The following is an 18,551-nucleotide window of genomic DNA, read 5'->3' as shown; positions in this document are numbered from 1 at the left end:
TATATGAAAGTACAATGTGCTATATTTCTATGTTCTACTTCTCCAACTTTTGTATGCATTTAAGATTATTTCAAAATAAAATGTTAAAGAAGAAAGCTCCTTGACCTCTTTGGTTTTTGTCATAGTTTCTGCAATGATGCTGGCAGCTCCTGGGTCATCCGTCACTGGAATAAATGGTCGAGAAGAAGCTGAGGAAGCAGATGGGGTCACTGCAGAGGGGGTCACAGCATCGTCAGAAGAGATCATCTAGTTTAAAATTATACAGGAAGAAGAAAAACTCAGCAATGTGGCACACTTCCTACACAACTCCAAAAAGCCTTATCTCAAACCCCTTAGGCCATCTGGAATGTCCCAGACTTTATAGAGGTTAACAAGGTGCTTACACCACCAGCTCCAGTGGGGTACAGGGCAACCTTGCAAATCAAACACATTCATATTCCCATGAAAACCTATTAATATTCACAAAGGATCACATGAAGAAGATTAAAATGAGTTCACATCTCTTCAAGTTGGGTTTTTCCCCAAAATAAGTTACAAAAACTCTTGGCTTTCAGAGCTTTAATGTTTCAGAATTGCAGATAAAGGACTGTGGGCTTGCATTTCACAACTTTTTAAAAGAATAAATCTATTTCTATTTAAGCATTAAAAAGATCCTTTTTAAACTGAATATTTTTCATTCAAGCCAAAAATCACAGCAGTAGGAACAAAAGCAGTCTGAATTAAGTGAAAGAAGGCCCTATACTTTCCTAAACACAAAGTAGCTACTTTTTCCTTTTTGATCTAATGTTGCTTTATTGCTGTACTATTTATTTTTACCTCTCCTCTCTTTTCTTGCCATGGATTTGGACTCAGTCTGTCTTCAATATCAACAGCCAGCACACATTCCTCTCCATTCACAGGACTGGCCAGAGCAGACACATCGGAAGGAGGTGCTGAGGAGGAGAATGAAGGACACTCCACCGGGGCAATCATGCCAGCTGGCATGAGCGCGCCAACTACTGCATCTCTGTCAGGAGAGAAAGCCAGGCCTGTGGTGAACTGCCCTTAACCATCACAGGAGAGAAGAGTCAAGAAGAGGGACAAACACTTACTGAATGACTCCCTCATTTTTATAGGATACACATAAAGCAGTTCTGGGAAAATACCAAACTAATATTCCTCAGCTAAAAGCTACAATGTGTACTTATGATCTTATGACCTCAGTGATGACAGGTGAAAAAATAACAAATAGAAGAATCAGACCAGAATAAACCCCCAGACTCCCCTGAGGAATCTTCTAGGATCATTGTTAGAGCCTGAGGATAATTTTTTGTTTACTGAAAGCTGTGTACCAAAGGTGCCTCACACAAGGCAGCAAAGACTAAATGTCCTCTCAGTGACAGAGTTGGCCTTTGGTATGAAACTAATGTTCCTGTGTAATTTTCATCAGGTCCATAACCATGATAGATGGGCAACTAACAGACTGAGAAAATAGCAGCAAAAAAGATAGCATTATCAAAACTCTGTTTATCAAGTGTTTGAGTGAAGGAGATGACAAGTGGTCTTAAACATCACTGTATACTTGTATCAGTTAATTCTTCATCTCATTCTTCAAATAGTAATGCTTAGAGCTTACTGGCCATAAAAAAAATTTTTTTTTTAATTTGGGTTTCTTTTTTGAGAGAGAGAGAGAAAGAGAGAGAGCAGGGGTAGAGGAGGAGTAGTGGGAGAGGGAGAGAGAATCTTAAGCAAGCTCCACGCCCAGCACGGAGCCCGATGCAGAGCTCCATCTCATGACCCTAAGATTATGACCTGAGCCTAAATCAAGAGTCGAACACCTAACCAACTGAGCCACCCAGGCACCCCAATTTGGAATTTTGATTCATATTTCAACCCCCATGAAAAAAAAGCACAGGGGTGCCTGGGCGGCTCAGTCGGTTAAGTATCTGACTCTTGATTTTGGCTCAGGCCGTGATCTCAGGGTCATGAGATCAAGCCCTGTGTTCTCAGGCTCCATGATCAGCAGGGAGTCTGCTGGAGATTCTCTCTCTCTTTCCGTCCCTCTGGCCCTCTCCCGCCTCGTGTGCACAGGCACTCTCTCGCTCTCTAAAATAAACAGATCTTTAAAAAAAAAATCATCATTCACTATCTAAGGGTATATGACCTAAAACTCACAGTATTTAAAGACAATAACACAACATTCTCTGAGACATTTGATTAACCAAAAATACAAAACCTGAAATTTAAATAACGGCAGGATTTCAAAAGCTAGCCAACAAGCCTACCTGGCATACATGATTTGCAATGCTGTAAGTATATGAGATAAGGCCTGCTGTTTGGCCAGATTTCCATCCAATGACAGGAGAATTTTGGCAAGAGAAGGGCGATTTGGCTTAGAATTATTTGCACCACTGATTTTATTGCTGGCAGCAGAAGAATCAGCATCTGAAGGCACACCTGAAAAAGGAAAATAAAATTTGGGATCAATTTTAAAGATCAGAGTTTGCTCTATTCCTATTTGACCTCTTCAGTTTATTTCTAAAACACACTGCAATCTGCATTTTACTATTTCACAGATTAAGTATTAGGCTAATGGTCTTCCAGAGTAAAAACAAAAAAATAAGCAACCTATTTATTCATACTTCTATAAAGAAGTTATTTTCATCAAAGCTTTGCTGTTTGACTACAAAAAAAAAAGTTATGAAAATATGGTAACTACCTGTATTTATTTACCATTGAAATGCAAGACAAAAAATAGTACAAAACAATGGAGACAAGACAAAACAATGGTTCACCAATACACAGTCTTACTGGACACATGACCCAGCTCATCACTGCCCTAAGAGTTCAAAGGCTTCAGCCAAGGGAAGTGGTCTACATGAGTAAAGGAGGCACAGCTCTGGGGCAGGGAAGCCAATGGGTCAGAGTTCACAAAAACAGAAGCAGAGAAGAGACAGTTGCCCAGATAAGTGTGTCAGGGCGTTGTGCAAGTACCCTCACTCACCCCAGTTGACGATGCAGCAAAAGGTGATGGGTGCCTCCATGAGAAGGAACTTCCCAAAGCCAAAGAAAGAACTACATGAAAGTACTAGAAGCCCAGCACGTATGCTGGAAGAATGCAGAGGAACCAGCATAGCACTTGCTCCCATCAGCCAGACATGAAGACCTCATTATTCATTGGGCGCTAAGTACTCATAAGGGTCTTGTCTAAGTGGTGGGGAATAATTAGCCCCAGACTAACATCAGGTCTGAAGCCACTAAACAAATCCAAAACCAAGACCCAAAAGGAACAAAACATTTCAGAGTAACTTAACTGTATCTAAACTAAAGATTTACAGACATACAAAAATCTCCAGCAGGCTATTTTCTAAAAATTGACAAGCTGATTCTAACACTCAAAACAGCATTTGAAAAAGAACAAAGTTAAAGAAGTTACCACAGCATGAATTTGGGTCTTTTATAAAGTTATAGTAATCAAAACAATGTGGTATTGGCATCAAAATACAAAAATAAGGCAACAAAACTGAGCATCCAGAAATAGATCCACAACATACATTGACAAGTGATTTTCAACAAAGGTGCAAAAAGCAATTCAACAGAGAAAGGATAGTTTTCTTCAATAAATGCAACTGAAACAACTGGATATCCACACACACGCCCCCCAAAAGAATTTCAGTACACAATATATAAAATTTAATTCAGGATCAAGCATAGACTTAAATATCTAAAACTACAGGGGTGCCTGGGTGTCTCAGTCAGGTAAGTGTTTGCCTTTGGCCCAGGTCATGATCCCAGTGTCATGGGATCGAGCCCCGCATCAGGCTCCGTGCTCAGCAGGGAACCTGCTTCTCCCTCTCCCTCTGGCCTGCCTGCCTACTTGTGATCTTTCTCTCTATCAAATAAGTAAATAAAATCTTTAAAAAGAAAATCTAAAGCTACAGAACTTACATAAGAAAACACCAGAAATGATTCTTCGTGATCTTGAGTACACAAAGCCTTTTTAGATATAAACCCCAAAGTATGATCCATTAAAAAAAATGGACTTTATCAAAATTAAGAATTTCTGCTCTTTAAAATTCACTTGTGAAGAGGATGAGAAGACAAGCAACACTGGGAGAAAATATGTACAAGTCACATATCTGACAAAAGACTTGTACCCAGAATTTATAAAGAACACTCAAGGGGCGCCTGGGTGGCTCAGTGGTTAAACGTCTGCCTTTGGCTCAGGTCATGATCCCAGGGTCCTGGGATGGAGCCCCACATCGGGCTCCCTGCTCTGCGGGAAGCCTACTTCTCCCTCTGCCCCTCCCCCTGCTTGTGTTCCTGCTCTGTCTCTCTCTGTGTCAAATAAATCTTAAAAAAAATAAAAAATTAAAACTCAGTAAGAAAACAACCTAGTTTTAAATATAGGCAAAAGATAGGAATAGGCACCACAACAAAAAACACATTTGGATGGTAAATACACATGATGCTCAACATCATTAGTCATCAGGGAAATGCAAAGTAAAATCACAATGAGATATCACTACATATCTACACAAATCTAGGTTCAAATTATAAAGACTGACCAAACCAAGTGTAGACAAAAATATGGAGTAAGCTGAAGCTCTGGAACAACAACTTTGCAAAAACAGTCAGTAGGATTCTTAAGAAGATAAACATACACCTACCAAATGATTCAACCATTCCTCTCCTAGGTATTTACCCTAGAGAAATGCAAGTGTAGGTCCATATAAAGATTTGAACATGAATGTTCATAGCAACTGTATTTGTAGAGCCAAAAACTGGAAACAACCTGAAAGTCCACCCACAGGCAACTAATAACAAATTGCAGTATACGCATAAATGAAATACTACTCAAGAATGAAAAAGAATCATTGGTACATGCAACATAGATGAATCTCAAAATGATCCTGAGTGGAAAAAGTGAGATTTAAAAAGTACCTACTGTATGATTCCATTTATATAAAACTCATAAAATGCAAACTGATATAGTGTCAGAAAGCAAGTCAAGTGGTTGTAGGAGAAAGGAAGCCTGAGAAGGGGCACAAAGAATATGCATATTTTCACTTATCTTGACTGCAGTGATGCTTTCACAGGTGCACACATGTCAAAGCTCATACACTTTAAATATGTATGGTTTGTTGTATGTCAATTATATCTGAGTTAAGCTGTTAAAAATACCAAGTAGCCCAGCCCAGCACAGTGCTTATATATGTCAAGTAGTTATTATACAGCATTGCCAGAACTGATTTGATCATAATAGAATCAGCATCATACCTCCTTTTAAAATTTTCATTCCAGCATGGAAAGATCAAAGCACCATGAATTACTTTGTGGCCTTGGTTCAGAATGCAGTTAACACAGTGCTAAAAACTTTAATCTGGTGGTCTTATTAAATATTCTATCTATGATGTTGCTCTACCATACAGAAGTATCTCATACTAAATACAAATCTGTGTTACCTAAATAGGAAGCACCTAAAGGGTCTCTTGCAGTCTGAAAGAGGACGGGCTCGTGGACAGAGGGTGTTGCCACATCAACGGTAGTCCATGCCACACTGTGTGAAGACCCACAAGCCACTCGCGTGATCTTCTGGCCTTCCAAGCCTTGTACAAGCGTAGGCTTTCTATTAACTGTGGTTGTGCCATTGCCCTGTTGGCCATGGTCATTATCCCCCCAAGCATAAACCTGTTATAGGGAACAAAAACAGAATTTTTCAACATTTGAGAACATTTTCTTTAAATTTACTTCAAACTTCTTTCCAATAACTATAAATAAGTATTTACTTAATATCAATCCAATGAATTCATCTGTTCTGTTTTGTTTTAGGAAGCAGGGAGATTCTCCTCTTCAATTAAGTTCAATAGTTATTTTTTCCTTTATTTTGCAAAGAAAAATGATCAAAAACAATATGCTCACTTTTCATGTAATTCACTTCTTGGCTTTACAGAATTAGAAGGAGTAATTCATTTTTAATTCATTTTGATTAAAAAGCAGTGTGCTCTTGTTATAATGAGCACTGGGTGTTATATGTAAATGATGAGTCACTAAATTCTACTCCTGAAACCAATATTACACTATATGTTAACTAACTAGAACTTAAATAAAAATTTGAGGAAAAAAAAAGTGTGCTAATTTGTTGTCATAAATGAATTTTTAAAATATAACATGAGCCTGTCATGATATGGATTCTCAAAACAGAAGAATGACTTTATTTCTAAAATGACGTACATATATCTCCCCATCGGTTATCAATTTCTAAAGTAAAACACTGCTAATACCTTAGCAGTAGGAGCACCTTCAATGACAATAATCTTTTCACCATTCCAGGTGGACTTTAGAGCAGGAAAGCCTACCACTTTACAACATCTGTCAGTCAGCAACTCTTTAATTTACCGGGTGTCCCTGCCTACGCTGACAACTGGGCAGATAACACACAAGAACAAAATGGGCACAGCCCATCCTCCTGGTTCTTTAAGTACTAAGACTCATTTCATTTCATCATGAATTATATTTTTGACACAAGGACTTGTCACCTCAGCTTACCTGCCCTGCATCTGTGACTGCCAGGCAATGCAGGGCCCCAACGGCCACATGCACAATCTTCTTCCCTCTCAGCCCTTCCACTACCTGTGGCTTCCGCACATGCACATCAGAGCCGTGGCCCAATCTGAAGTAATCCCCCTTCCCCCTGCAAGGAGATCAACAGTGTGCATTTTAATATATGGTTATTGTCTGGCAATGTTCCACAGGAAAATACTCATTGTTTACGGCACTAGAGCCAGCTCATTAACATCACACACAGTGCCCAGGGTCTCTGAAATTACGTTGTAAAATAGTATATCATTAATTCATTAATTCTATAGCAAGATCCTTAATGTGTGTTGTGTACACTTAAGTTACTGATATAGGTTAATTCTTCCTCAAGCTGTCTCTGAGTCACAATACTCAAGCTAAGGCCCATCACATTGTCACAAGGTCAGCTGGATGCCCCACTCCTTTTAAATTTAACAAAATAAGCTTTCACAAGAGAGACATGAACTTTTTCAGGATCAAAGAAATCAGAAGTCTGCTTTCCGCCCAATTGATCACTAGGCTTCTGGCATGATAAGAAAAAAGAAACTGTCTACATAAACCTCACCTAAACAGGGAAGACAAGCTGGACTAAAATTTCTCTAGTCTTCTTTTCCAAATGACCCACTTACAAGAAAAATTTCTTATTATAATATTGTCACTAATCCCAACTCGAAATAAATAAAAGAAAAAAGATGCCTGGATATAAGAAAATGAAGGTTAACCATCCCTCCAGGGTGGGCATGGGTTATAGGGCGGAGGCCCACCACTGTCTCACATGGACAGACACACTGATGGGTGACATAGAGTTTACATACCATGTCCACACCACTCCTGACTTGGTGAGGGCCAAGGAAAACTGAGCTCCGCATTCAATCTGGCACACTCCCTGTCCATTCAGTCTCTCAATATTCTGGGGAATGTTACAGCCTTCACTTCCTCCCCGGCCCAGTTTTCCAAAGTCACCATCACCCCAGGAAAATACCAAACCTAGGTTTAAAAAATGCAAACTTCAGGCCAGTGCTTCATGATGTTCCTACCCACCCAGAAACACAGAGTCAGGCAGGAGCTCACCTTCATCGGTCAAAGCCAGGGTCTGTGCATCTCTACTTCCACATGCAACCTGGATTACTCTGTGACCAAGAAGGACTTTCACCTACTCAATTACAAATTTAAAAACAGAATCAAGCACAGGCACTGAGAAAACAAGGGAAATTTTTTCCATAGACTGAAAGCCAATAATGCGCACATGTCTTTATGAACTTTCCTAGACTCGAAGCTTATCTTCTCTTGAAATCAGCAGATGGTAAGCTTTCTGTAAGCAACAAAAATGTGTATAATCACCATTTTGGGCTTTAGTTGTGTTGTATTATCCCCATGTCCCAACCGGCCGTACTCTCCAAGGCCCCAGGTGTATAGCTCCCCACTGGACGTGAGGGCTGCACTGTGCGAGCTCCCACAGGCAATATCCCGGATACGCTTGGTTTTCAGGGCCTCTATAAGCCGTGGCTTGTCACAGTTCCTAAAACAAGATTAAATAATATTGCCTATAATCAATCCAGTCTTTTTTAAAGAAGAAAAAAAGGACATCTACACTGGTCCACATTTAGTTAAAACAACATCTGTAGATCAACTTAACTATCAAACATTAAAACAGATCATGAGGCCAAATCACATTCAGAGATATTTTTAACAAATATATTTTTAGGTTCCATTTTTAAGAATGACCTATCCTATTTAATTTTCTGCAAAATAACTACCAAAGGATATTCACTATTATCATAAGTAATGTTTCTTATTAGCAAGTAATGAAGAAAATATTCTTACATTCTGCTGAAGTGTCCAAGTTTGCCATCATCACCTTCACCCCAGGAAAACACTTTCCCATCAACAGTTAAAGCTGTAGCATGTCGGCCACCTGTAACATTCATACAGATATAGGCTGCCAAATTTGATTTACAAAAAGTTCACAGCATTATTACTTTACTCTGCCTGGCATGCAGCATTTGTTCAATGAATACGCGTTCAATAAATGAGTAGATAGGATCAGCATTTCAGGGTGAAAATACATAAAGTCAGTGAACTTTTATTAAATTACAAAGTTTAAATCCTAGAATGGATTTTACTTGCAAAGAAGAAGCAAAATAGTGCCATGTTTAATAATGAGTTTCCTGTTATGTTAAATATATAAAAGATCAAAATTCAGGTGGAAAAAAAGTAAAAATAAGTACATTTATGATTAGGGAAATTATCAAATGCACTGGCAATTAAGCTTTAGAGAAATGTACACCAACTGTGGAGTTATTTAAGCAAAAGCACCGTCATTCACAATTAACACATTATACCTATTCTTTCGTGGTCATGCTCTTCCCCAGTGGGGACCATTCTCCCAGCCCATCTACTCTGCCCCAAGACTGAAGAGCACTATCTTTACTGGTGTTCTCTCTCTGTCACTTCTGTCCCTGCCAACTCCTGGGCTCCCAGTCCCCCAAACCATTCATTCTGCCCTATTCTTTACCAACAAAACCCACACTAATGAGAGTAACAATGTGCTCAGCTAAAAACTATACTTCCCAGAGTCCCTTACCCAGAGAGGATGGTGACAGAGATCCAACAGAAGTGAGCGATGCTTCCTGAAAAGGGCTTTATTTAGAGGGGCTAAGTGGGCTGGAGGACACATCTGTCTGTGCCCACCTATACAGAGCTGCATGGTCATCTGTCAATGAAGGTGGAAAGAACAGCAAGCCTGCACTTGTGCTCCTCATGGGCACAGAGCTACCATACTAGCCCTGGACCCCATCCCCAGACTTTTACAGAGAAGAAAAGTAAAATTCTATCTTGCTCAAGCCAGTACTGTTTGGACTTGCTTTTATATGGGGTTAAACCTAAACCTATTCAGTGCAGGCATGAACTGAGTTTTGTACCTAATTTATTAGTTCCAGTCCTCAGAGGCCTAGCATAGTGCTTTGAAATAATTCTCAGTAAAGGTTTCCTAAATTGAGAGAGTGTGATTTGTTTTCAAAGGATCTTTCTTATCACTGGGGTTCACAGACACTTTGGAAATCTGATGAAAGCTATAGGCTCTTTTGCCAGAAAAATAACACATATTTAAGCACAGAACATGATGATTTCAAAGATGCCATGAACCAAAGACCACAGCTCCGAGACTGAAAACCCACACCTTGGAGAGGGGTAGTCCCTACACACCTGGAATGCCAACAACTGCTGATCTCTAAAAAGCCTCGTGTAGCAAAATACTTAAATTCTAGACCACCTGGAGATTTACATTATCCAACTTTTATTCTTAATAATTAAGTAAACTTGAAAAAGAATATACCCTAGGGAAAATTATTTAAAGGCCGTAATTATTTGCAGAGCATAAGCAACAGGCTTATCTGCGTATGAGTGCCAACTCTGGTCTGGTACCTGAATGAACGGCCACCTTCTTGACCACGTAACTGCTAAGAGCTGTAATCTGCCGAGGGATGGGCACAGTCCCGCTAGAGATGCCTAGCCCCAGTCGGCCATTCGTGGCTTCTCCACAGGCATATACCTTCCCTTCCACAGTCACTGCAAAGAACAAGAGCAAGGACAAGACTCACTTTTCACAACATAACAACTATGTTTTTGGTGGTAAGCATAATTTATAAAAAATTTTTGGTATAAGAATAATCATACCTGCAAACAAACTTTTAGAACCACCAGCCACCTGTACCACATTCAAAGCAGACAGTGTCTCAGAGAATGAAGGAACCTTTATCTAGAACAGGATTTTTTTGTTAAGCAAAAGAAGGAAAAAGATCATTTTATTTATGCTTTTAAAATTAAAAGTATCCTCATTAGATGATATAAGAAATTACTGTTTACCAAAGAAGTTCTTTTCTCTTAGAGATACACTAAAGTATTCTAAGGATGAAAGAATATATTGAGATATACTTTAAATGGGGGGAGGGAGGGGAGTGTAAGATAAATAAATAAAATAAAGACAAAAAATGTGACCTTCTACTGTTAACTGTTGAAGCTGGTACAGGAACATGAGGGCTCAGGTCCCTATTCTTTCTACCTGCTATGTTTGAACAGCTCCATAATAAAAGGTGAAAAATAAAATATACATAATGTAAAGATATAACCAAGTATCTGGTAAACTACATCTTATTTCAGGTCTTGTCCTACTCATTCTTATTGATTCTGACATCTCTAAGAAATTATACACTTCAATTTCCCATTATAGATGAGTGCGACCTAATTTAAAATTCTTAAAGCCCTTGTCTAGAAACCCTTTATGATTCCTAGAAATTATCAGATAGTCACTACTACGGTGCAAGAAATCTACCCTTCATGTACAAACTCCAACAAAGGGCCATGTGCCTCAGGATCACCTAGACAGCCCTGTACTATCACAACTGAGACTCCCAGATCTTAGTGCCCCCTACCCACCTCCAAATGGAGTCTACAGGCCTTAAAACACAAATGCATTCAAGACTGTTCAAATACAGATGAAGGTTTGTTGTACTTGAAAGGAGAGACTTAAAATGAGTTCTAACTTTCCTTCTCAGCTTCTCAACAATGCAGGTAATAAGGGATCTTATGATGGGTGAAGTTTCACAGAATACTAAAAGGAAGCAGAGACACTGAAGAGAAACTCTTTCCAGCCACTAAAACTTGGAGGTATTTGTTTTGTGGCTCCTCAGTTAAGAGACACTAAGTAACATAAATAGATACTGAATTCAACTCTAGTTCAAATGCATCATTTGTTATAACTACTCTTTAAATGATATCTTGCTCATCTTCATACCACTACAGCATTTTTTACACACTATTTTGTTCATGGTAAGCAAAAATGCTTATTGTATTGATGGCAAAATAAATAATTACAGTCTATAATTTTCATCTATATACTTGTCGAATCCTTTCAAAAGTGTATTTTTTAGTTTATAGAACAGCAATAATATAACTACAACTAAAATGCACTATTTTCCAAGGACAGAGGCTTTAACAGAAACTAAATTTGATAATAATGACAAGTTCATATCGAGAATTTCTTCAGAAAAGTCAATTTAAAAAACAACTTATAGAAGGCAAACCATCATAAAAACCTTAGAAGAGGTCTAATTATTACTGAACCTCTCTAGGACAAAGGCACCAGCAAAGCTCCTCCTCAATCATGTGATGACAGGTAACATAGGAACTTCAGGAAGAGGGGGGATACCTTAGAGCCCTTCAGGCCGCCCAGCTGGTCCTTGTCATTCAGTCCCCACACAAACACCTTGGTTCTTATTGTAGCTGCTGATTCCAGCCCTGCAGCCTTCTTTCTAATAAGGCTAACCAAACAAAAAAGACAGAAATAGAAGTCATTCAACATAAAAATATTTTTTTTAACAAAAAGGAAAGCAACCTCAAGCAAGTAAAGTTTGCTGATTACTATCAGAAACTTTTAAAGTTTTGTTTTAATACAATGAAACCTCAAGTAAATACACAAGTTAGTGTACCAGAGGGTCAAAATCCTAGATACCAGCATGCTACCTTTTAATACTATAATTTAATTCTAGCCTTGTTTTTGGTGGAGACCTTTCTATGACACACTGTGCAGCTCTTTTCTTCTTATACACCAATTTGAACACAACAGCTGTTTTACTGATTCACAGATACTCCCACCCAATGTGTCAACACATAGCTACTACAGATGTTAAATGCAGAAAACACTGATTAATAGGAGTTACCACTGGGTCTGGCATTTTGGCAACGTCCTTAAACCTAAACATCTGGTAATTTTTTTCCCTCAAAGAACTAATAAAATAGATAAAACCATACAACTTTTGAGGTACTCTAACACAGTTACAAGTCCCAAAGCAAAATGCAATTTTCTTCCTTCACATCTTCTGCCCACCATATAGGCCAGCTGGACTAGAGGTCCCCTACCTCCTTTCTCTCCTGAAAGGCCTGCCCCATACCCCAAGGCTTCTGAAGCATAGCTCTGGCAGCTGGTTCCCACCACCTTGTTCATTCTATCTCCTGACCTGCCCTCAATGGGTTGGAAGTTTAATCAACAGAGCGCTCTAATTCTTGAACTTGAGACCACCAAGTACATGGGACAGTGTTAGATTTTCTTGGTTGTTAGTTAATACCAGGTACTAAGGAACCTGTGTTTGAGATTTTTGGCTTTTTATTTGCTTTTGTTCTATTTTTATAAACAAGGATGGACAACCAACAGCTCCAGAGCTAGGTTCTAGATAGGTAAGATTTTTTAATATATATATACTAACGAATATTTATTTTAAGGGATCAAAATTTTATGGTCTGGGGATTAAAATGTAGGAAAATCCTTTCATCTGATACCAGGCACAAAAGAGCAAGTATATTATATTGTAATTACAGATCTTCCTCTACTTCCAATAGTATTTTACCTCAATAAACTCATCATAAATTGAAAATATCGTTAAGTTGAAAAGTATTTTAAAAATGCACCTAACCTACCCAACATCATAGCTTAGCCTTGCCTACCTTGAACATGCTGAGAATATTTATATTAGTCTACAGTTGGACAAAATCATCTAACACAAAGCTTATTTTATAATGAAGTGTTGAATATCTCATGTAATTTCTTGAATACTATATTGAAGGTGAAAGTATGGTATGGGTTCAGAATGGCTAAAGTAAGTATATTGGTTATTTACCCCTGTGATTACATGGCTGAGCGCTATATAGCTCGCTGCTGCTGCCCAGTGTTAAAAGAGAGGATTGTACCACATATTGCTAACTCAGGAGAAGATCCAAATTTTAAGTTCGGTTTCTATGGAATGTGTGTCACTTTTGCGCTATTGTAAAGTCAAAAACTTGCAAGTCAAATAAATCGCAGACTATTTATACTTGATATACCCTGTAACACGTTTTTAGTCAAAAATATGTATTGGACACCAAGAGTGATATTCAAGATATATAATGACTGGTACCACATAATTATCAACCAGTCAGAATGGAGGCCAGTGGGTCATCAGTGTGGGCATACCCCAGTTGTGTGTGTGCTCTGTGGGAGACTGTTGGGACCACTTATTCACCCTGAAATTATTAGCTCATTAACATCTGACAGGAAAAGAAAAACATTACATTCAAATACCTAGAAATCTTTTGTTAATGTATTCAATTATGTAAAAATTTAATCAATGAGTAAAAGCTCAACTTTTTTGATTATCTCATATATACATGTATTTATGTATTTGTCCAATTCATTTTCGTAGTTACTGAATAAGAATATACAAACCTATAATCCTTTCTCTTGAAAATCTCAATGATTCATTTAAGTGAACTGGTATTTTCCTTCCTTACCAAATCAGTTGGAACCATAACATATAGTACAACATATATTCTAGATGAGGTAATGTTATATGTATTATTTTCTTTTCAGTTTCAATTCAAATTTTCCAAAATAAAACAGGACAGAATCCAAACTCAAGATCACAGAACCCTAGAATAACCTGATTTATTATCACAGCTGCCACCCATTCATGACTAAGAGAATGTGCTTTAATAGCAGTGAGAGGCAGAGCTCCTGTTTCTAAAAGAAAGACTACTTACATCACACTCTAGAAAGCATTTAGTGCAAAGGGCAATGGTGAGAAGAACTCAGCTAACATGGTACCTGCCTCCTTCATGTATCTGCAAGGACCAGACTACACCAGTAGGACAACAGTAACACACATAAACTGATTTTGCATATCCTTTGACTTAGCCATTTACTTTTAGCAATTTATCTAGGAAAATACAACTTCTCTGAGGAAAGTGATTATCTACATTGTTTTCTGCTGGGCCATGAACAAGGCTCAGAACAACCCCCTGCACATAACAGTCCTCCATAAACATCTTAGAATAAAAGAAGCAAATGTGCAGAAACCTGGCAGGTATCTTTCTTCATCCTTGGTATACGCTATTGCCCTGCCAAAAACACCTTTTCTGCCCACCTGGCTTTGAAAACTCTGACTTTTCCTCAAAGTATGCCTTTAGAGGGAGTTTTCCTTGTCCTCCTGACAAATCAATGCTCTTTTGCAGATTCTCAAAGGACCGTGCACTTCTCCTTCATGCACTTCCCACAGTCATAAAGCCACTCTGATGTGTGTGAGTTTGTCTTATTTTATTTTGTGCATATTCACCACAGCATTCAAAGGATGGAGAACAGGGTTTAGCCCACAACAGGTGTTCAATAGATGGATGGTGAAGGAATAAATATGGTAATAGTCATCACTATAGTACTCTTGCAAAATACCAAATTGAGTAAGCAAACGAGAACATAGTCATAAGATGAAATACTGCACTCAATAAAATTACATAACAAAAGACTAATGATATGGATATTTGGGGGACGAATATTACTCACAATTGCACAATAATGTGAATGTACTTAACGCCACAGAACTAGACATTTAAAAATAGTTAAGAGGATACATTTTATGTTATGTATATTTCATCATAATAAATTTTAATTTAAAAGTTGACAATAAAATATTTAGCATAGCAAAGAAGACTATAAAATATATACCATATCATGCCATTTCATAGAAAAACACAATTAGGGACAGATAAAAAGAAAACTACAAGGATATATACCAAAATATTAGCTGTGATATTTCAGGTAGAAAAATTAAACATTTTTCTTTTTGATGGTATTTATCTAAATATAATGTGTTTCTACATTAAACATTCTCTTAAAATTAAATTAAATTTTTGAAAACAACTAAAATTTACTAAACATTCCTGAGCGCATAAAACTACTCTCATTATGAAATATACTCTAATTATTTACTTTTATTTTTATTTTTTTTATTATGTTATGTTAATCACCATACATTACACCATTAGTCTTCGATGCAGTGCTCCACGATTCACTGCCTATGCACAACACCCAAGGCCCCATGCAGAACGTGCCCTCTCCAATACCCATCACCAGGCTAACCCATCCTCCCACCCTCCTCCCCTCTAGAACCCTCAGGAGAAGATAGCAGGAGGGGGAAGAATGAAGGGGCAGAAATCGGAGGGGGAGACGAACCATGAGAGACGATGGACTCTGAAAAATATTTACTTTTAAAAAAGTGAGAATTTTGGAATGAGCACCACCAATAACAAATGGCTCTCACCTCCCACTGTTGCCTTTTTCGTCTTCTTCCTCTTCATTATCTGAGGCTAAGAAAGGAACTGCAGCCAAATCTTCCTCCTCTGCACGGATGCGTCCCAGCAGGATAAGACCATGGATTTTACAATCAATTCCTGAGCTCCTGCACTGCTTTATAGCAATTTCAATATACCTGTGATACTAGACACAAAAACAGTAAACTACAGACTTTTTAGAATCAAATACATGAGATACTTAAACTGGAGAGCAGCATATTTGAGACATGGAATGTGTGGAAAGTTAGAGCTCTTTTACTTAAGTTCTGGAAATAGCAAGCAAGTTAGGCAAAATTAACAGTCACTATTGAGTACAGATTAAAAGAAGTCATTGATCACCAAGTATGTCTATCCAAGGCATGGGACTCACATTGATTTTCTTACTAAAATGAAACAGTATGATAGCTTTACTGAATGACGCAAACTTTTCTGTCTTAAAGCTTTCTTGAGGGGCACCTGGGTGGCTCAGCCCATTAAACATTACACTCTTGATTTCAGCTCAGGTCATGATCTCAGGATCCTGAGATTGAGCCCCACATCAGGATCCACACTGGGCATGGAGCCTGCTTGGGATTCTCTCTCTCCCTTTCCCTCTGCCCTTGCCTGGCTCCCCACTTGCATGTGCACGCACATGGGCTCTCTCTCTCTCTTTCGGTCTCTCTCTCGGAAAAAAAAAAAAATCTTTCTGGAATCAAGATGTATTAGGAAAGAGATTAAATGTCAGGTAGTTCAGAACCTTCATAATTTTTAAAACTAATAAAAATATTTGAATATATGTAAATTAGAGAAAATCATATAAAGAGCCCTGCAACACTATCACCTAATTCTAAGTTATCAACATATGAGCAGTTTTGTTCATACATGGATTATATTAAGAAAATTCCAGGCAGCATGTTGTTTCAAAACTTCAGTATGTATCACTGAAGTACAGGCATTTAAAAAAAAAATCGACATTACTATTATCATAGCCAAAACAGTAATTCCTCATATCATTTACTATGCTACCAGTGATTAACTTTTATGGTCATCTCATAAACATTTTTCTATTGTTGGCTTGTTCAAATCAGGATCCAAATAGAATGCAACCTCTCCCTGTTATGCCTTTGACACTCAATTGTTAAAGTTGGTTCTTTGTCCTGCGGAATGCCCCAAATCCTGTATTTGGCATTTACAGTATTTCTCTATTCCTGCATTTCCTGTGAACAAAGAGTAATGCAGCACGAAGCACACATACTTCCAGCAACTTCTTGTCTCAACTCGACCTGATCAAACCTCAAGACCTACTACCTATGATCTCACAGGAAGCACAGGTGGAAGAAAACCATTGGGATACAAAAGACAAACTAAAAAATGAATAATTCTACAGGAAACAAAGGCCCAGTTTCCTTCTTTAGCAAGGAAAAACCAAGAGAATTAAGACTTACATGCAGTACAAAGTGCAGGCACATAAACCAACTACAAAAAGATATTTATGGTATAACTGGGAAAATGTAAACACTGGCTGGATATTGTATGATATTAAAAGAATAACCATTAGGTGTGATAATGGCACTGTGGTTACATTTTTTAAGTCCTTTTTACAGATTAATATTGAAGTACACAATACGGATAAGGTCATATCTCGGACTTGCTTTTAAACATTCTAGGAATTAAAAAAATGGAAAACATATGGAAGGAAACAATGAAACACAATTGACAAAAATGTTGATAATTGTTGAAGATGGGTCAAAGGTTTGTGGGGGGAATCAGTATACTTTCTATTTTTGGTTATGTTAGAAAATTACCACAATGAGCCATTTTTATAGGGAAGACAATGCTAGAATGTCCACTGGCTTCCCAAGAACGATTAATATTCTAGTTCTTAAATTGGTTGGAGCGATGGAGAGTGGGTCATGAGTTTTCCAATTACTCACAACGCTTCATATTTCTCACACGCATCATGTATACTACTCTATACTTACCAAGTATTATGTAATAAATTGTTCTGAATTGAAAATTTATTGGACTACAATTAATACACCTTTTATGAATGATAATTTCAGCTAGTTACTGATTTAATTAACTCTAGTTATTGATTTAAAGTATAAAAATATGCAGAAGTATAATTAAGACATTAGACAAGCTGCTTTCAGTTGCGTAGCTAGCGATCAGTTACCAATAAAATGCACTAAAATTCAATATTACCTTTTTTCAGAAAAACTCAATATTATTGTTCATTTTAATAATTTACCAGTTTATTCATTTATTAACACCACTGGTATTAATTGGAATATCACAAAATAGCTCAATGACATTTAAGAATGAATGGTGTCCCACAATTCTACTTATTGAAGATTGGAAATAAAGGCCAGATCATCAATTCTTGGACCTGGGAAAAGGAGCTGGTACATTCCCATAGACTGGACACAAATTACAAACCTTTCATCCATGAACAAATTAACCTAATGGCTATGTATCAGCTTCTTTTAAAGTAACATACTGGCACCACCTTGAACTTGTCTGCCCTTATGTGGGCAGACTAATGATGATGATGATAATAATACTAATAATAATAATGGTGAACTACATTTAATAATTTAAAAATAAACTCACCTATAAAAAACTTTAGATGAATAAAAGTCAATCATTTAATATCTTTATCCACTATCACTGCACCAATTAAATAAGTCCTCATGAGACAATAGTATAGGTGGTATTATTTTAAGTATGTTGAATTTATTAAAATAGTGTTGACAGCTGTGTAGAAAGATTTATGGAAAGATCTGAGAAACAGTCTCACTGCTCTGTAATATAAAGTTACTACATTAAAGAACTTTCATTGATTCTCTCAGACAGCATAT

The 18,551-nt window shown here is 37.6% G+C and overlaps 1 protein-coding gene across 9 annotated transcripts in view; it reads right to left on the bottom strand.

The window, feature by feature from the left end:
* The window catches only part of HERC2 (HECT and RLD domain containing E3 ubiquitin protein ligase 2), a 253,448-nt gene that overhangs the window by 68,877 nt on the left and 166,020 nt on the right, over positions 1–18,551 (bottom strand). For all 9 annotated transcript variants that reach the window (XR_003516092.2, XM_027572872.2, XM_027572866.2 and 6 more), the window contains 13 exons: positions 15,681–15,856; positions 11,765–11,876; positions 10,234–10,315; positions 9,982–10,125; positions 8,383–8,473; positions 7,900–8,077; positions 7,630–7,711; positions 7,374–7,545; positions 6,529–6,673; positions 5,445–5,670; positions 2,265–2,436; positions 817–1,006; positions 106–246 (listed from right to left, as the gene is read on the bottom strand). Coding sequence is in view for 8 of the 9 variants with exons in the window: in XM_027572872.2 (XP_027428673.1) it covers positions 106–246; positions 817–1,006; positions 2,265–2,436; positions 5,445–5,670; positions 6,529–6,673; positions 7,374–7,545; positions 7,630–7,711; positions 7,900–8,077; positions 8,383–8,473; positions 9,982–10,125; positions 10,234–10,315; positions 11,765–11,876; positions 15,681–15,856 (1,911 nt within the window). In the remaining variant the exon portion in view is untranslated. The remainder of the gene's footprint in view (positions 1–105; positions 247–816; positions 1,007–2,264; positions 2,437–5,444; positions 5,671–6,528; positions 6,674–7,373; positions 7,546–7,629; positions 7,712–7,899; positions 8,078–8,382; positions 8,474–9,981; positions 10,126–10,233; positions 10,316–11,764; positions 11,877–15,680; positions 15,857–18,551) is intronic.

The sequence above is a fragment of the Zalophus californianus genome, chromosome 6 (genome assembly GCF_009762305.2).
Source record: "Zalophus californianus isolate mZalCal1 chromosome 6, mZalCal1.pri.v2, whole genome shotgun sequence".
NCBI lineage: Eukaryota > Metazoa > Chordata > Mammalia > Carnivora > Otariidae > Zalophus > Zalophus californianus.
The sequence above is the reverse complement of the archived record's forward strand: the minus strand, read 5'-3'. Positions and strand labels throughout refer to the sequence as shown.